This window comes from Lutra lutra, chromosome 13, assembly GCF_902655055.1.
Source record: "Lutra lutra chromosome 13, mLutLut1.2, whole genome shotgun sequence".
In the NCBI taxonomy this organism is placed as follows: Eukaryota; Metazoa; Chordata; class Mammalia; order Carnivora; family Mustelidae; genus Lutra; species Lutra lutra.
This window is the reverse complement of record NC_062290.1, coordinates 8,603,784-8,623,773: the sequence shown is the minus strand read 5'-3', so window position 1 is coordinate 8,623,773 and position 19,990 is coordinate 8,603,784. Positions and strand designations below refer to the sequence as shown.

The 19,990-nt window shown below is 45.6% G+C and overlaps 1 protein-coding gene across 8 annotated transcripts in view; it reads left to right on the top strand.

Annotated features, from left to right (window-relative positions):
* SMARCA2 (SWI/SNF related, matrix associated, actin dependent regulator of chromatin, subfamily a, member 2) overlaps window positions 1-19,990 on the top strand; it is a 181,196-nt gene that overhangs the window by 56,659 nt on the left and 104,547 nt on the right. For all 8 annotated transcript variants that reach the window (XM_047701031.1, XM_047701024.1, XM_047701029.1 and 5 more), the window contains exons 11-19: window positions 899-1,029; window positions 1,255-1,312; window positions 3,604-3,704; window positions 4,941-5,088; window positions 8,475-8,638; window positions 10,020-10,086; window positions 10,753-10,863; window positions 13,470-13,712; window positions 15,113-15,226. In XM_047701031.1, coding sequence (XP_047556987.1) covers window positions 899-1,029; window positions 1,255-1,312; window positions 3,604-3,704; window positions 4,941-5,088; window positions 8,475-8,638; window positions 10,020-10,086; window positions 10,753-10,863; window positions 13,470-13,712; window positions 15,113-15,226 — 1,137 coding nt within the window. The remainder of the gene's footprint in view (window positions 1-898; window positions 1,030-1,254; window positions 1,313-3,603; window positions 3,705-4,940; window positions 5,089-8,474; window positions 8,639-10,019; window positions 10,087-10,752; window positions 10,864-13,469; window positions 13,713-15,112; window positions 15,227-19,990) is intronic.

Here is a 19,990-nt window from a genome sequence, read left to right as displayed (position 1 = left end):
GTAGCATTCATTTGCATAGGATTGATTAATCCTTTTTTTTTTTTTTTTTTTAGGCCTTTTAAAATAATTTGTTCCCTGAAGTAGGTTAGACACGGCCTCTGTGATTTCATTTATCCTCTTAATTTTCTGAGCAAGCCATTCTTCATGAAGTCTCTAATAATGAACTTCATCTCCGGCTTGGTCCACGCGGCCCGGTTTCAGAGGATCCAGCTTCTGGCTGTGTCTCGCTTCCAGGTGCCCATGGCCAAGCTAGAGAACAGGACACTGGGTTCTGCAAAAGCTCAGACGGGCCCCTCGAGAGGGGACACAGATGACAATACCTGTTTCTTTTCCCATTCTCTCAGAAACCATGACTTAGCAATAGTTGTTATGGGGGGGTTATTATGTGGGGGTTCTTATTTGCAAATGACAGATGACAACTTTGCCAGATTTAAGTAAGAAGGGAATATGTTCATATTGGGTAATTCATCGGACCTCCAGGAAGCCTGGAGAGCCTGCCTTGAGGCTAGAGTAGGACGTGTTCTACCGTCCAGCCAGTCGGTGAGGCCGTGGCTGACGGTGCATTGGCAGCGGCTCGGCATGGCCCGTCCCTGTGCTCTACCCTCCCTCCAGCATGCCTGTTGCTCCCGGCTTCCCCAAGCCTCGGGCTCCTAATTCCAAGCCTTGGTGAGTGCGTCCAGTTGATGGAGCTGAGGTCTGCACTGACACCCTTGCTGCAAGGGAGGCTGGTGCTTTCAGCGTCTTTAGTAGGAGGTGACCTCCCGCCTCTTGCCAGGACTCATAGGTGGGGAACTTTCCAGTCACAGAAAAGGGTTTCAGATGCTGGGCAGTGTCCAGCACAGAACTGGGAGGTGGTCATAACACCCAGCGGTGATGTGTTTTTGTTTCTCCTTTCTAGCCCATAGATGAAAGCAGTCAGATGAGTGACCTGCCCGTCAAAGTGACTCACACGGAAACTGGCAAGGTCCTTTTCGGACCAGAAGCACCCAAAGCAAGTCAGCTGGACGCCTGGTTGGAAATGAATCCCGGGTACGGCATTAAAGCAGAAATTCTGGTGTCCAGTGGCTTCTTAGATGTCTGTGGTCCCCATAAAATCTCAGAACACCAGCACCATGACCTTCACTGAAACAGTTCAAGTGATTCCCCACATTTGTCATTTGTACACAGAACATGCTACGTAGGTCATGTGCGTGTGTGGTGTCTTCTAATTTTAGAAAAGTAAGCCCCCTCTCCTTCCCACTGCTCTTCCTGCAGTTACGAAGTTGCCCCGCGATCCGACAGTGAAGAGAGTGATTCTGATTACGAGGAGGAGGTACGTGGGTATCTCAGTCTTTGGGGTGTATGTGGGAAGAGCCTGTGTCTATCACTGCGTCCTCCAGTGCTAACCTTGGCGTGACATCTGGAGCTGAGGATGCCCCAGAGCTATGGCGATGGTGTCCAGCAGTATAGTGACCTCGCCGGGGCTCTTGGCCAGTGGCGGGACTCGGAGAATTCTGAATTTATATGAAACCAAGAAAAGAGAGGCTGACATGAAATGGGAGGTGGTGGAAAGGTCTTTTGGGGAGAACTGGAGATGGGTTACTCTGGGAAGGCAGTGCCCTGCCTTCCCTGGCCCACGCTGAGGCTGAGCCACCCAGAAGTTTCTGGGGTCCTTTAGGTCTTAGAGTTTACTCAAAATTGTAAGTCTGGAAGGGTAGATGAAAGGGCAACACAGACTTGGTTTGATGAAGTTATTGATCCTCTTGGTTTCTCTTTAAATGTGATTCTTGTTTAAATTCCTTGGATATTCCCATTACCCCAAGAGAAGCACATTTCTCAGTCTCTTGGAAGGAACAAATGGGCAGTAAGTTTACCTAGAACCTAAAATGGTAACCTTGGATACCTTTAACAGAACTTAAGAAAGAGTAATAAAGGGTTTTCTTTAGAGCAACTACGAAATGCGTTATAATTATAAATAGAAGGATTAAAAGAAGATTTTTATCTCCTTGCTGAGAGCATTGTTTGTGGGTCGTCATTAATTCTGTTTACCAGTGTCGAGGAATCTTGGTTCAAAGAGCACCATGGCCACAGACCGGGCGAAGCCGTCCTACCAATCAGGTCACTCACCAGAATTCTAAGACAATTGTGATTTTCTTGTATTTTGCAGTACCTGCCCTTTTTTCCCCTAAATTAATCTACTGTGAACACTTGGTAACTTTTACAAAGAGGAGGAATTAAAAAGTTATGTTTTAAGAAAAAGGTACCAGCAAAAACAGCTGCTTTGGGTTGCGTATTATTTATTTTTTACAGGCCGCTTTGGCTCTGAGGTCTTTGAAGCTTCCAGAATCAATTTTTTTTTTTTAAGATTTTATTTATTTGACAGAGAGAGAGAAATCGCAAGTAGGCAGAGAGGCAGGCAGAGAGAGAGAGGGGAGGAAGCAGGCTCCCCGCGGAGCAGAGAGCCCGATGCGGGGCTCGATCCCAGGACCCCGGGATCACGACCTGAGCAGAAGGCAGAGGCTTTAACCCACTGAGCCACCCAGGTGCCCCCCAGAATCAATTTTAAAAATGTTTCTTGTTCACTGGGATGAATGGGTCCATAAGTGATCCATTGGAAGAAACCAGAAGATCCACTGGAAGTCACTGGGTCAGAGAGCCAGGGAGGGACAGGGGGGTTGCTGAACCCACAGGTGTCAGCCCAGGACAGACAGCTGCACACAGCTCCGAGCAGCTGGGACTAGAATGAATTTGAACCCGAGTCCCCATCTTGGGTCTGTTACTTACAGTGAGTCACGTCCCTGCTCAGAGCCTCACTCTTTTCCTGGAAAACAAAGGAGCCAAACTGATTCCTCACCTCACCTCCCAGCATCTCAGTGGTCCGTCACCAGAGGTTTGGTTGTTAGCATGAATATCATGTCCGCTCCCATTTCTTCATCCAAGAGTGATGGGAAAGCATTAATCTCTTAAAACCTGCTTTTAAAGAAATTCCACCGGTGAGTCTGGAGGGTTTAGCTCCCAACAGCAGTGGTTGGCCGTGGGCATAATGACTATGTAGCAAAACTTTCCAACAGATCAGCAGAATGTAGTATGCGGCTAAGAGGAGCCCGTAATGAATCCTTTGCCAAGTTACTGACAGCTTTCGTCTAAATATTCAGAGATCTGTGGTGTGAAGTAGTCCCAAAGCAGTGGGTTTCAAGTTCCAGCCCCACTACCTGGAATGCATGGGGTCATCCAAGTCCCCTTGGCTAAATTATCGGGGGGCATTTTTAGGAGAAGGGCAGTAGTAAGCGTCTGAGTCTGGCTTTGGCTGTGGAATTTCTCTAAGAGAGAGCAGGTATGGTCTGTCAGACTCTTTGATAACCAATGATAAATACCCATCTGCCAGTTATATTGGGAGCAAGGGTTCTAACGGATCCTCAAAGGGTTTCTTCTGTTCTCTTCGTGATTTAAACAGAAATGGAACAGCGTATCGCCTGGTTTAGGGAGGTGTTAAATTTACTTTCTCCCTACATCGTGTTTACTCTGTGAAGCTGAACACCGTTCAGTCTCCCTTCAGAAAATGCCAATCCTAGAGATTTTGTCCCTGAAATGGAATCCTTCCTGTGTCTTTGTTCCTTCCCCCAGGATGAGGAAGAAGAGTCCAGTCGGCAGGACATGGAAGAGAAAATACTTCTGGATCCCAACAGCGAAGAGGTTTCTGAGAAGGACGCCAAGCAGATCATTGAGTGCGCATCACTCCGTTTTCTCCCTTGTGAAAAATGCATGTCCCCAGAATTGTGCTTTATGGATTTTCTTTCAGAGAACTTTGTCTGAGGAAGGAAGGCGACCAAGTTCATAGCCACGTTCCCCTTGAAATGCTGCCATCAGAGGTCACCACCCCGGTTCTGGAGCTCGGCTTTCCCACCTTCCTCAGTGGCATCAACACTTACCCAGGAATGCCCATGAGAGATGCTGTTCCACCCAGGTCCCCGCTGCCAGCCAGCCCCCCCCCTTCCCACATGGTCTCCACAGCACCCCAGGACCTCTTGGCACCTCGTCCTCCTCCCCGAGTCCGAGTGCCGGATCCAGTCTTCACTAGGGCCGTTTTCCATGTCAGCTCTTTGCTTGTGTGGCTCTAATGTTGAAACTTGGGGGAAATGATATGTAAACTAGAACACTTTAAAGTAATGAGATTTAAAAAAAAAAAAATAGGCATTTTGTTATTGTCTCCTTTTTTTTTTTTTTTAAAGGTTTTATTTATTTGAGAGAGAGCACAAGCAGGGGGAGTGACAGTCAGAGCCGGCAGGGTGAGAAGGAGACTCCCTGCTGAGCAGAGAGCCTGACACAGGGCTCCATCCCAGGACCCAGGGACCATGACCTGAGCTGAAGGCAGACACTTAACGGCTTAACTGACTGAGCCACCCAGACGCCTATGTTTTCTCCTTTGATTCGAGGTCTGTGGGCCTCACACTAGGAAACTTTGTTTTCTGGGTCCGCCGAAGGTTTAGATCTGCCCAGTGGCTCCTCACTGCCCGTGGAGTTAAACACCAGCCCGTTAGCAAGGCAGAGGAAGTGGAAGCCGGCTGGTGCCTTTCCCATCTCTGTGGTCACATCCCTCCCTCCCTCTCATGCCCAGCAAGCTCTAGACACCATTCTGTGGATAGGGTTTATCTTTGCATCTGGAGAGCCTAGGCTGGCCTCCCTGGCCACTGGGTCATCTGCAGGGATGTGGTTCCTGCTCGGATCAGTCATTGGAGGTCAGGCAAGCCTGCCTGCCGGTCCTGACTCTGTGACCTTTCCCAGGGCCCAGGCACATGAATTAACCTCCGGCTTGCTCGCTTTCTGTGAGGGTTACCAGTCCTGTCTTTTAACCAGAAGATGTACGGGAGATGATCAGTAAACTATACTTCGCACAGCAGGGCTCGGCTCTCCATCCGTATGCCCAGGAATGTGTAGATGATTCTCGGCTCTCTGTGTCTCAGGACAGCCAAGCAAGACGTGGACGACGAGTACAGCATGCAGTATAGCGCCAGGGGCTCCCAGTCCTACTACACGGTGGCCCATGCCATCTCCGAGCGCGTGGAGAAGCAGTCCGCCCTCCTCATTAACGGGACCCTGAAGCATTATCAGGTAACTGGTTGGGGTCGGGCCCTCTGGGGCAGCCATGGCCCTCACCTTATGTCTTGCACATGCATACGTGGCTTGCGTAAGGAGTCTGATGGTGGTGAGGCCTCTGGGGTCACGTTGCTTAAGACACAATGATTCTCTGTGGTGCCTGTAATTCTTGCTTTAGAGACGCTTCCGTTCTACCGTCATACCAGGGCATCCCCTAGAAAGTTCCCTTCCGTGAATTTAGGATGACTCGTGTTCTAAGAAATACAGGCTTAGCATTGAGAACGGTTTTGTTGTGGATCTCTTCACAGTGGAAAACCCAGTATAGGGAACATCATTGCCTTGTCTTGTAGTCCATGAAGCATTTCTTCCAGAACTTTGGTGGTGGGTCTAGTTTAATGCCATGGATTCAGCTTCTAGAACCGCTGTCCACTACATGTATGGCCTTTTTTAAAACACAGTAAAGTGGTGAGCTTTAATGAGACGCCCACTGTAAACAGAGCAGACTTTTCGTCTGACCTGTTGGAATAAGGGCAGCTCCTATTGTCTACCGCCTACCACTCTGGCGTTTCCCAAAGTGTGTTCCTTAGAACACTTGGTTCATGAGCTTTCCCTTAAAAAAAAAGGAAAATGGGGTCGTGGTCAAATGAATACGAGGAAATACTATCATCCAGAGGTAGGATTGTCATGTAATTGACTACTCCAGATTTGGATGCTTACAAGAGTGAATAAGGGCCCTTCTTATTCGCACCAAGCATAACCCAGGACGATCCTGAGCCAACCAGACAGAAGAGCACCGTGGCAGTGACCCCTCCTGGTAATCCCTGGTGTGTGTGAGCACATTCAGGACTCTTGTAATCGATGACTGCGTGTCAGCGTCCTGCAGCGAGATCACTTTGACTTCCTATTTCCCAAATTTCTTGGACCACCCAACTTTATGTTCATATATCCCTTATTAATGTTTTGTAATTTAGAAAGTATATGCAAAGTTCTCTGAGTTTATGGGCTTGGCTCCCCTGAACTCCTCACTGCCGGCACTGGGCTGGCTGCCACAACGTGGGGGTGAAGGGTCCAGGGCCTATGGACCTAAATCACGTTTAATGCCATGTTGATTTCCTCCTGCAATCAAAGCCTTTCTCATCACTTGTCCTCACCGCCTTTCCAAACTTGTCTCCCCCATTTCCATCTGAGCTTCCTCTTCTGGGCTGCTTGTAGACTTCCTGAGCATGCGTCCGCGTCAGTCCCCTTACGGGCTTTTGCTCCCCTGACTTCCTCCTTCCTGGACTCTGGCCGCCCGCATCAGACCCGTGAGATTCTTTCCATTTCTCACAAACTGATTCCAGCTGTGGCTCGGGGCCTGCCTGGATCACCCTGTCCACGAGTAAGCTTTCCGCCACCTCTCTGCCACCTCGCTCCTTGATGGTTTGCGTATCTTTAATAATTACGTAACCCTGACCTAGTGGGGGGTCTTCCCACGGCTTCCCAGACCCACCCCTTCATGGTCTGGGGAAACCCGTATCACCTCCCACTGTTTTCATGAATTTCTGGTCTCCTCTTCTGCCAGCTTATGCTTCTGTTTTATCTGGCTTTAACACACATGCAAAATTCAGCCCCTTGGCCAGTTTTCATTAAAAAAAAAATCGGGGCACCTGGGTGGTTCAGTTGGTTAAGCCACTGCCTTCGGCTCAGGTCATGATCCTGGAGTTTGGGGATCGAGTCCCACATCAGCTCCCTGCTCTACAGAGACTCTGCTTCTCCCTCTGACCCTCCCTCCCTCTCATGCTCTCTGTCTCTCATCGTCTCTCTCTCTCTGAAATAAATAAATAAAATCTAAGAACAACAAAACAAAACACCATCACGACTATCCAGATGTTTCTGGCATTTAGTTGACTTTCCGAAAGGTCTGGTGGTCTGGGGATCCTGTAGCAGGTCTGCAGCCCTTCCGGTTTGCAGTCACTTCGCCGTCTGCCCATTCCCTCGGAGCTCTTCCCGCTTCTCCCGTCTCTTGGTGTTGCTGCCCTCCTGCAGAATCCTTTAGGATGATTCGGAATCTTGCACGGTACAAGGTACCCTAAGTGGCCTATGGAAGTATTTCTGCAGACCATCGAAGGGCTCTCCCCAAGAAAATCTCTGCTCGATGCAACTCAACGTGCGTGCCAGAACAATTTTAAATAAGATGATACGTATTCATATGTGTGCCACGTACTTTGAACCCCTTCTCGGTGCCTGTGGATATGCGATTGCCTTTGTTTCCTCTTGGACTGCAAGCTTCTGCAGGGAGGCTGCCTCCTGCGGAACGGGCAGGCGTCCATCTGCTGTACCCCCTTGCATGGTTCTTTGCACAGAGCAGTCATTTAATAAATATTGAAAATAATTGAATTACTCACTTGGTTCTTACATAAAACAAATTAAAATTAACATTTCCCTGAGCATAACTTAATTAGCAAGCTAAATTAACTTCAGCAGACATGCATATTTATATATTTGTGTATTTATGTATATTCACTTACATTTAATACATAACATAATATGCACAAATAGCTGTATGTATTTTATAATATGTACACACACACACACACATGCACACACACATATGTATATATACAGAAGTATATTGAATTGCTCCTACCATTTAAGCCCAACATCTGTGTGACGGTGGTGGTATTGGTATTGGCGGTTGGGAGAAGGAAGGGGAACAGTTTTGTATTTTCACCCCAGCCTTTCTTGTACTTAACACAGGAACTCCACAAAGCTCTGTCTCTGGTGCAGGCCTTTCGTCCTTTAAAAATATGTCATCCGTGTTTCCAGCAATCAGCTTCCCTTGCGGTGCCCCGGGGGAGCGCCCCCATGGCAGTTCCCACGCGAGGCCCATCCTGCGGGCCCTGCAGCGAGCCCAGCTCCCTGGTCAGCCAGCTTGCTGGCAGAGGGGATCACGGCCCGGGAAGGCTCTTCATGGCCAAGGAGGCTGTGTCTAATGATCTCTGATCTGTGTGCCAAACCTGCCTTCTGGTTTGTTTGTCTCTAATCCTCACATTGGCTTTTTGTTCTTGGAGTGGTTGGAATGGATTTTCGTTTGGGTTTTCTTCATTTATAATAACTCTGGAATGTCATATACTGTGAAATGCTAAGTAGGGATGAGCAGCAAAGCTGCTTAAAATCCCACCAGTATGCTACAGCCCGTCATTTCTAAATCTGATTAACACTTAGCACCTGCCAAGCAGCAGGGATGATTACAGGCTCATATTTTAAATTCTTTTTGTGTTGGTGCTTCCCCCATTTTCCTACTGTGGGAAATCCAACATATAGCACCGAGGAGTTAAGAAGTCGCAGCCTCACTTGAGTTGTATTAGTATTAATTACCTGTGCAGATCTTGGATAATTGAAGCAATTACTCTTCATTTCAGCTCCAGGGCCTGGAATGGATGGTTTCCCTGTATAATAACAATTTGAACGGGATCTTAGCTGACGAAATGGGGCTAGGGAAGACCATACAGACCATTGCACTCATCACTTATCTGATGGAGCACAAAAGACTCAATGGCCCCTATCTCATCATTGTTCCCCTTTCGTAAGTAAAGTCATTTATTCCTTACTTATCTTTCTGTAGGTTATAGATTGTCCTATTAGGAGCTTGTCCTTGTTTTCCATTTAAGGCAGAATTGTAACCTGTAGCAGGATCACCAGAAGCTGCTGATCTGAACTTAGGTTTTCGCTTCCCACCCCCGGCCTCTTTGAATGGCTATTTAACCACAGGACAAAGTGATTTCATCCGCCCTGAGCATCACGCCACAGTTCACAGCCCGCATCACACCTTAAGCGGCTCACGGGGCAGAAAGGTTTTGATTCCTATTTTTAAAAGATTTCTTGGATTTTTTTTCCCCTTGTCCCATTTCCAAAAGCTTACATACATTCAAAAAAGTATGACTTCTTAAATCTGCCTCGACTGTATCTCTTAGAGCAGAATCTGGATCACAATCGTAACTGTGAATTTGGCATTAAACCGCTTTCAGAACGGACAGTCTAATGTCCATGATTCCGTTGCTCTGCCAGGGCAGGTCCTCCTGTCCTCCACTCAATGCCCAGAGCCTGGGCGGCTCCTCCTAGGTCTTTTCTGGGCCTGAGAGAAGGAATACCGGTTCAGAACGGCCCTCCTGGGAGGGCAGTGGCTCTGGCTGCTGGTGTTAGGTCACAGTTCCAGCCGCTGAGATCTTTGTCAGTCTGGGTGCTAAGACAGACTTGGACCTTGCAAAACAGACAGACAGATGAGCGGAGGGATTCTGGTTTCTCATTTGCAAATTCTGTCTAAACGAGGACTGTTTACAGACCTTCGGAATCTATATTAGCCAAATCCATAGTATTTAGACGTCCTTGGTATTGTATCTACGTTTCGAGTACATATTCAGTTCTTTATCTATATTTTGCATGTTCTGATTCCTGTACTATGGTGATGCTTTCAGGGATTTAAAAAGAACAAAAAAGGCATTCCCTGTTTCTCCCCCTGCTCCCTCTTGACAGATTTATTTAATATTTTCATGTGCTTTTGTCATTTACTTTTTTCCTGACTCAACTTTTCTGTGAACTTACATGGCTGTTTTTTAAGAGTCCCCAAATCACTCTGGCAGTTGCTGTTTTCAATATTGAAATTAAGGGTTTGTTTTTTTTTTAATTTCCCCTTCTCTATGTTTATGCATTTTTAAAAATTTTATTTATTTATTTTTTTCTTATGAGATTTCTTAGAAACTGACAAACACACTTGTCATGCTTTGGGCCCGGCTTAGTTCCCACTTATCTCTTATTTCCATACTTTTCAAAGAATCCCGTAGTGGAGATATTTTCTATTCTCTGTCCCCTTTCAAGGTGAGGCCTGAGCATGAATAAGGACATCTTTTTAACCACCGATCGCAACAGCAATGTCGTTTTCTCTGTCTGTTTTCTTCTTTGTTCTACAGGACTCTGTCTAACTGGACATATGAATTTGACAAATGGGCTCCTTCTGTGGTGAAAATTTCTTACAAGGTTTGGAACGCTGTGTTTATATATAAATGTGGAAAAGCAAAAAATAGACCCTCCTCTTTTTTTTTTTCTTCATTCCATATGCACATCTGTGAACTGTATTTGGTTGTAAAGTTTTGTCATGTACATCATGTACCAAACAGTGTGAGTTAATCATCCCAAGAAGATTACTGTAATAAACCATAATTACTTTCAGATAGTGAAATGCAGAAGAAAATTGTTAATTATCATATTGCGCGGTTCCTGATGAGAGTAATACAAATGACAAATACCGCACATTCCGCGGGCCGCCGCCACCGCGCCTGCTCTTCCTGCGAAGTTCGCCAATTACCGGGGCGCCCGGGCCGCCAGCTCCCACGGAAATGGAGCCTTTCAGCCGAGCAGCGGGTTCCCCGCCACCTCGGGGTTGCTGTAATTTCCCTCTCCGTCTTCCCCCTCCCTCAGTTTCCAGGGGGAAAGCCTGCCTAGAAGGGTCTGGAAAGTGTCCAGATGTGCGCGATTTTGCCAGGCACTTTCTTTGTGGATAATGGGTCCGTATACGGTAATGCATAGAGACGCAGCCCGCGCTCACGGGTCTGGGCTCCATTAAGCTGTGAACAGTGAGGCAAAATGCCACATTACTCACACTGGGTCATATATATATAGATGTATGTGTTTCTTTCCATTCAGGGCACCCCCGCCATGCGTCGCTCCCTTGTCCCCCAGCTGCGGAGTGGCAAATTCAACGTCCTCCTGACTACTTACGAGTACATTATCAAAGACAAGCACATTCTTGCAAAGGTATGTTTCAAAAAAAAAAAAAAAAGTTCTTTTACCTCTCATTATGGACCATCGCGCTGGAGTGTAAAGGATTCCCCAGATCATGCCCACTGGGATAATTTGATCGTTAGATGGCTTTTCCCTCTCATTCTCTCTCTCTCTCTCTCTCTCTTTCTCTCAGAGTCAGATATATTTTGGGAATGGGTTTTAATTTTAGGGATGCTTTTTTGTTTGTTTCATTTTGTTTTGTTTCTTTTGTTGGTCTATGTCATCGATCCTGGTTCTGTGATGGAGCCTCTCATAGTTTATGAGTTTACATCTCTTTAAAAAATTCACCTGGGCTCCTTGTGCAGCTCCTTTTCTCTCCAACGGCCCTGAACGTGCTTGTGGAAGAAATAATTGTTTTTGTTGCCCTGGGTTATTGTCAGCAGCATGACTTCATTCCTCTAGTGCCTTTGTCTCTCCAAAGATGAGTAGGCACCCCTCCATATGGTTTCTCCGTGTGAACAGTTGTCCACGCTACAGCTTTGATGCTCTTCCTGTGTTGGGTTTTTTTCCCCTGGTGAAATAATGGGCCACTGTATGGATGGCTCTGGGCTGTTTCTGTGCCTATTCACTCGAAGCCGAGAAAGAGTTGTTTTCTACCTGCGACACGCTTGTCTCCTAATTTGTACGTCCCAAGTTGTCCTTCAGCCAGAAAATAGAGAGTTGTTCTTTGATTTCTATAGCCTGACCTCCTAATGCATTCATTCAGCATACCTTCTTTCGTGGGACCAAACACGGAAACTTCAATTTTCTTCCTCCGGTGATTTCTCCTACCCTGTGGTGTTTTGGAATTGCTGTAATCGGAAACTAAGCGGTGGCCAGAAGAGAGCAGAATCCCTGTTTCTGGGGTCTGTTCTCTGTCCCCACTAAACCTTTGCTCTGGGAACTGTTGAGTTCCCTTCCTGGCATTACGGGAGCTCCTGTACAGGAAGTATGCTCCTAGGGGAGGTTTAATAATTGAGATGGCCCTGGCGACAGTGCCCTGTTCCTGCTCCTCGTTCTCAGAGAGGAATTTGGCAGTGTCAGAAATGACATGTTTTTGGTAGGACTCTGGGAATGTGTGTTTGTACATCAGAGATTCTTTTAAAAAAAATCCTATCCCAGCTTCTGCATATGTATTTCCGCGTTCATCAGAGATGCCTGGTAATGAGATGAATTGCTTTTATTTGTTGCTGGAGGAATGAAGCTATGGAAAAGGGTAGTGGAATTTTGTTCAAGCGGAAGACCTAATTGGTAAATGGGTAGATTAGCAGAATCAAAGTCCTCTCTGATTCCTTGTTTATTAGGTCATAAGCCAAATTAGGAAAGTGAATTTTGACTGCTGACTTAAATACGTTTGTATCTGGTGCCCTCGTTTCATGCTGTGGGTAAGCTTGGGGTAGTTGTCCATACAATTTCACTCTCATGGACACTTTCCTTAGAAGTAGTGGAGGAAGAATTAAAATAAGAAAAGCTCTGGTAGTTTCTTTTACCCAAACATCCCAGCCTGACTAATTTTATACTTCTTCTCCCCCGACTTTACTGTCACTTCTAATGAGGAAGGCAGGACCCTCTAGAATACTGCACTCACCTCCCTCTTCTCTCTCTGGGAGCTTTGGAGCAGGATCCAGGGACATCTGAACACCAGATGCTTTTCTTGGCCATTGCCACTGTTTTGTAGGGAATGAATAGGCTTAGTGGGACATTCCACATTGTTCTCACTTAAAGAAACTGAGACCAGTGACCTTGAAGAGGGCTGAAGGGTAAGTTGTGAGAGAGGAAGAGGCCTGTGTACAGACTTAGGGAGGAAGATTGTGTTATGTGGCCTTTTGTTGTTTTTCACACAGCGGCCATGCTGGGAAAGGAGATTGTGTTTAATTCCAAAGTTCTGGCAAAAACAGAGGAATGATATTTTAGCATTGTCTTCACTGCCAGTGAGTATATCCTTTCACTTTAGATATCTTAAAACAGTGATCCGAGACCTGGCCAGCGAGGACCTGGGTCAGAACCCAGAGACTCCAGGTCGCCAGATCTTACTTTTTTAAGAGAAGCTGGATGTTCACATTTTTGTGTGAAATATTCCAAATTTTAAATGTTACCAACTCATTCAAATTAAGAAGAGAAAAGAACACTGAGCTGAGCCAGGCCCTAACGATATAACAATAGAAGCAAAGGCAGGAAACCAGAGCATCTCAGCTGTACGTACCTACTGACGCCATCTTGGGAAATCGGTCACTAATTTCTGCTTCAAGTGGGGAGCTCTCTTCTCTTCTTGCTATGAGCCGAGGCAGCATGAGCACTGAATCAGGGAGAGCCGTCATGGTCTAGCATTAACAGAGGGAGTATTGGTTCAGGAGACACAGGAGCTAGTCCCAGCCCAATCATTTCATCTGGGCCCAAGTTCCCCTCTTTGGCAAAAGCAGTTTGGAATCACATGGCCCCTAAGCAGCACTGGCATTGACATCCCGTTATCACAAAGGAGAGTCACACCATATTATGCACAAAGTCTGAATTCCTTGGTTTTCCACACCACAGTTTGCCTGTTGGAGGTGGTTGTATTTCCGCTTGCTCGTCTCATGTTGGTCCTTCCTCTTGGGTTACAGATTCGGTGGAAATACATGATCGTGGATGAAGGCCACCGGATGAAGAATCACCACTGCAAGCTGACTCAGGTCTTGAACACTCACTATGTGGCCCCCAGGAGGATCCTCTTGACTGGGACCCCACTGCAGAATAAGCTCCCGGAACTCTGGGCCCTCCTTAACTTCCTCCTCCCCACCATTTTCAAGAGCTGCAGCACCTTTGAACAGTGGTTTAACGCCCCATTTGCCATGACTGGAGAAAGGGTACTGGTCTACCTTTTGTATCTTCCACTCTATGGCAATGAAATGAACGTAAAGAACCAGAAGGTGGGAGTGTTAGAGCCCCAGAAAACCTGTAGGGTGGTTGACAATGTCGCTCACTTTACAAAACTCATCAGTGGGTGCGTGTGTTCTCTTTCCAGGGGTGTTTTCTGCCCTAAGAAAATGGATCTAGTGATGGGTCTAGGGTCCTAGGATCTAGGATCCTTGGTCTTTTCCCGACACATTAATCAGGCCACTAGAGAATGATCCTGACTGATGGAATCCTTATTTGTACAGGCCACAGGGAGGACGAATGGAGAAAGATTTGTTGAATCAATTTAATCAGATCAACCGACCCAACTGAACACAAACCTTAAAGCACATATTTCCTTGTAAAACTTGGGCTTCTCCTTAAACTGTTTCCCTGTGAAGAGTTTGTGTGTGAAACTGAATTAGCTCACGCTGATTTTCTGTACACACTTTTTTCAATTTTAGTGTGAGCCTGTTTTATGTCTACATTAATACTCCTCAAATCTGGAATAGCCATTTTCAAATTCCTTATTATTCTGTCCACCATCTGTCTTCTCTTGGAGCTCATTTATGGAAGGAAGACACGGGCCATTGCAAGAAAAGGAATGGGTACCTGTCCTTTTGATTAGTGGTTTCTTAACTGTGGGAATGAAAAGCCACTTAGAAGGATTTCAGGACATTTATGTTGAAACTATTCAGCACTTTAATTTTGAAGTACATCATAGGGACTTTTGCCTTTTGTCAGTAATTCATTGGCTTGCCCATTTGTAGAAAGTAATGTCAATCAAGTCTGCCCCCTAGAGGTTCATAGAGAAAGGTGACCAGAGGTTCTAGAGAAGGTTCCAGATAAAGAGGACTGACCAAGATAAGGGGAGACGGAAGGAAGAGTGAGGTACAGGGGCTTGGAAACCCACCACCATCCACTAGGTCTACTCTCTTCTTCTTTTCCTGTTCAGGCCTTGTCGCCTTGGGGTGTTTCTGCTTCTGAGACAATCCAAGTTAAGAGCCTAACTTAAGGCTTTGACTTTGAGGAAGCACACATGAACTCTTGCCCCTTTACTTGGGTTCTGTCTCAGTCTTCAGTAAGGCTTTGTTGCAGTCCTATCCAAAAAATGAGCTGGGAGACTGGCGGCTCTGGCCCCTTTTCCATGGAATTCCACATTAAGACAAAGACGCCCATTTAGACACCATTTTATTACCACTTGGCACGTAGGAAGAGGATTCTGAGGCATGCAAAACAGGAAAAGACCTAGCCTTAATGGACATAAAATTTCAATCACATATCACAACAAATTAATAAATGTAACCCTATAGCATTATTTTGTGAAATATTATTAAAAAAAATGTCCGACTCATCTGAGGTTCTCTCGTAGGTGGACTTAAATGAAGAGGAAACTATATTGATCATCAGGCGTCTACATAAGGTCTTAAGACCATTTTTACTGAGGAGGCTGAAGAAGGAAGTCGAGTCCCAGCTGCCCGAGAAAGTATGTTGCAAATTCCAAAGCTATGGTTCCTTTCCCTGCCGATCTCCCAAGTACCTGCATCTGAAACTTTCTTTTCTTTCCTTTTTTTTTTTTTTTTAAGATTTTGTTTATTTATTTGACAGAGAGAGAAACAGCGAGAGCAGGAACACAACCAAGGGGAGTGGGAAAGGGAATGCAGGCTCCCCCCTGAGCAGGGAGCACCATGTGGGGGCTCGGTCCCAGTACCCTGAGATCATGACATGAGCCGAAGGCAGAAGCTTAAAACAACCAGCTCGTGTTTTAGTCCCAGGGATCTTGGAAATATCGTACAGGACATTTTTGTTTGAGAGAAGCTAGAGGTTTGAATGCAGAGAGAGAGAAGGGAAATGTCAACATTTTCGGCCTGGTTTCCCTAAAGCTCTGGCGCCGGCTTTTATGAAATTAACAAATTCATCGAGTCTTCTGACATTTTCGCTCACACTTACATCAACTCAGTTATATTAGTTTAACATTATATTTTAAGTTTGGATTTTTTTTTAAGTTATTAACCTCGTGAAGTTCACTCTTGTGGACGCCACCGAATTGATCTGCCAGTGAGTCCAATGAGGATATGAGTTTGGGTCTTACGTCATCACCAGAAGTCCTTGTAAACATTTACCAGGTTTCCTAGAAGTGTATTTAATGCTTATGACGTCACTCTTTAGATAATAAGTGAAAAACAGAGTTCCTTCAAATTACAGACACATCATCTAATTATTCTCAGATGTGGTTTTTGCCCTGTACCCTATAAACTAAGTCCCCATGAATATTTGAAGCAGGTAATTTTCACATGGTGTTTAGCACCCTGACTTCTCGGAGCTTTAGAATGTCTTTTGAGCCCTTTGCTCCACATTTTCTGGTTTGGTTCAGGTATTAGTTTAGTATGTTCCCGATCATATTTTGGAACCACACCCTTCTGAGTTCTAAATTTTATTCTCTCTCTTTTTTAATATTTTATTTTTATTTATTTAAGAGACAGAGAGCACAAATAGAGAGGCAGGCAGAGAGGGGGGCAAGGAAGAAGGCTCCTTGCTGAGCAGAGAGCCCGATGCGGGGCTCGATCCCAGGATCCTGGAATCATGACCTGAGCCAAAGCAGAGGCTTAACCCACTGAGCCACCCAGGTGCCCCTAAATTTTATTTTCTTAAAGATAGGTTGTTGGGCATTGTGTACTACTTGTGGCAGGAGAGAGATGTGGATTTGAGTTTTCTCTGTACATGAGCCAGTTCTGAAATGTGTATTTCGTGTCACTGTGTTTTTTCTGTGTCGTGACTCTGGTTTTTGTACAGATTGGTTCATCCTATTCATTTCTTAAGTAGCAGTTGACAAGAGAGCATACAAAGTTGATCACCTTATGAAGAGAGGATCTGGTTCCAGATTCCCCTGTTCATTAACAGTCAGGAAAAAAAAAAAATTAAACTTAAGCACCGTTCTTACATCATGCTTATCCCGCAGAAGCCTAAATATTTAAGTATTTAAGTATTTTATTTTTCTAGTGAATGCATATTGGGTTGAACAGTCTTGATATTGTTTTTGACTTCCCATGGTCTCGGCATCTTTGGGTGACCCCCTCACTGTTCAGGGTGGACCTTAGTTACTGAATAAACTGGGGAATGGTCCAGTCGTCATGTAGCCACCTTGAACTACTTCCCAGCAAGAGATCCTGCAAGGTACAGAGACGGATTTAACGGTTTTAACGTGTCCTGGGCTCCTTTGTTTCTTTAGCAGAGGTATAAAAATCAAGGGTAATTAACTGAAGTCCTTCATTTATTCATTCTTTAGAACGTCTTCATCTTATTTACTTAATTTCCAGGACAGGCTAATAGAGATAGATTTTTGAAAGCTCATCACAAGTTGGAAATATGCCCAGTTTGAAGAAAATCCACTCTATAAAAATCCAGACTTGCCCAGCATAAGGGCCATGGGGTGATGAGTTGTATCACAAAGGAATTCTCTGCTTTACTAAAATATTTATTCCACTGTTCCATTCACAAAAGAGCTCCCTGAGTATTGGTACACTTAAAAAAAAAAAATCAGGGTTAGATTATAGCGCAGTATCTCCTGCGTAAAGTACACTTACCCTCTTTAATATCCAGGGTAGTATTTGAGTATTTGAGTATATATATGTTAACTTAGCCCTGTATGTGATACATTATCTATGGATAAGCTCCCTTTCATGGAGGGAGCTTGGTGGAGTGGAAATCATGGGCCCCCTGTCAGAGCGCACATGCCCTATCACCGTCCCTGTGTCTTACTAACCATTTGGCATCGATCAGTGAATCCAGTGGGGCTCCGTGTTCTCCCCAGTGAACTGGCAGAGAAATACCACCCGCCTCACGGAATCATTGAGAGGACTAAGTGGATGCAGGACCCCTGAGTCAAAGCCTGGCATGTGTCGGCTCTCAACTCCGACAGCCACTGCTGCCTTACCCCTCAGCGTCAACTCCCGTTGCTCCGACTTCTAGTTCCCCTTTCCGTTCCTCTCAAGTTCTCTTTCATGCTCTGCTCTTCCTCACGCTTTCCGTGGCCCTCCCCCACCCGTGTGCTCATCAGCCTTTCCAGGGCAGTCCGGGAACTCACCACTTTGCCCACGTAAGTAGCTGTTGGTGTGGTTTGGCCTGCGTTCCCTCTACTTTTTCTGTCTTGTTAGGATTTTTTTACCTGAGGGCAATTGGCCACTGAAGTATCATCCTCGGGGGGTAAGGAGCTTCCCTCTGCCACCATCTGCTTACGGCCACGAACAACACGTGTGTCTTTCTCGGCCTCTCTAAAGAGCCTGGGCAGGAATTCTGGCTGATGGCAGGAAAAAGGCCAACTGTTCCATAGCAGTCATTCTGAAATGCTCTCATGAAAAGCCACCCGTTAAGGAAGTAGGTTTTTTTGTGTGTTTTTTTGTTTGTTTGTTTTTAACTTTATTTCTAAATTTACATATAAAATCCACTCTTTGGGGTCTATAGTTCTGTGGGCTTTGACAAATGCAAAATTGTGGGAACCACACCCACAGTCAAAATACAGAACAGTTCTCCCTCCCAGGACCGCCCCCGCCAGAGTCCCTGGTGCTCTTTGTTTTTAGTCACATCCTTTCTGGAACCCTTGTCCTGGTCTGACCACTGATCTGTTCTCCCTCCCTGTAGCTCTGCCTTTTCCAGAATGTCACAGGGATGGAGTCAGACATCAGGTCTTGTCATCAGACCTTTTGCTTCTGGGTTTTTTTCTCTCAGTGTTTTTTTCTCAAGTTGTTGCCCATAGCCACAGTTGTCCCGTTTTTATTGTTGAGTTAGCATTCTTGTCTATTCTTGTCTATGGACACACCACAGTAGGTCCGTCCATTCCATGGAGGGAACAGTTAGGTTTTCTCTGGTTTTTGACAATTACGCATGCATGTGCTGTATCCATGGTGCATAGGTTTTCATTTCACTGGAGTGAAGACCCGGTGACAGGATTGCCGGATCCTATGGGAAGTGCACGCGTAGCCTTGTAGGAAACTTCTGGAACCATCGTGCAGTTGCACCAACAATGTCTGAGCCTTGCATTTCCTCCTCGTTCTCATCAGTCCTCATTGGCTACCATCAGTTTCTTGACATTTTTGGCCATGTCAGCAGGCGTGCACTGGTATCCTGTGATAAATTTGCATTTTTCTAACATCCACTGGTAGTGGGCATCTTTTCCTTGCCTGTTTGACACCCATATGTCTTCCTTGATGAAACAGTGCTCAAGTCAAGCCTATTTGTTTGTTTTTTAATTGGGTCATTTCTTTTCTTATTATTGAGTCTTAAGCTAGGAAAACTCGTAAAAATATAAAATATATTTTCTGTGTCCTACATGGTCATTCTGTCTTGTAGCTGGACTGTGCTCAGATGGAACTAAAGCAGCCATAGGAGGGTCAAAAGTTGGGTGAATGCAGCTCTGCTCTGTAGCAAAATTAGTGTTCATGGATGAGTATTTAATAAAAATGAGCTTTCATTGACAAGGATTTAATAATGTCATGAGTCCAGTGACACACCCAGTGGGCAAGGGAAGGTACCATCCCCCCAGTACCCCAACACCACCATCAGGCTGTAGTATTAAATCCATTCCTTGTACTCAGGAAAGAATGCCAGCTCGCACGAAAGGACCTATGTAAAACTTAACGTAAACTAAATAAAAATTGATCTTGTGATTTAGCTCCCATTTGGGGTTGTCTATGCTGACTGTCCACTTTGTTAATTCATAGATAATCAAGAACCAACTAGACTTGGAGATGGCTGTATGTGTGTGTGTGTGTGTGTGTGTGTGTGTGTGTGTGTGTGTATATATAGAGAGAGAGAGAGAGATGCCTGAATATGCTAAGATACGTGTACAGTGTTGGAGGCTCACTAGAGGCTGACCTACCTAAAATCGGTCCTAATTTTGACTTGACCTGCATGAAACAACAAATCAGCTTCACCGAGATGGGCAACTTGTACATTCATGATGTAGACATTTGGAATGCTTGATGTAATTAAACATTACTCCATTCCGCCTTTGAGATATGTAATCTTACTGTTTGGAAATCTCAGTTCAGAAAGTGGTAATATACCACACCCCATAGTCTTCGAGCGGCTGTCAGGTCCTCGGGGTGGGCTCACCTCTCTATTGACCGGCGTGCCGCGGGCTGTGTGGCTTGGAATCCCTATTTACGTGGCATCATCGCCCGTGCCTCCTACTTCCCAAACTCCCTCCCCTCCAGCGCTTAACACTGGCTGACTGATGGTGGGAAGGGGGTTG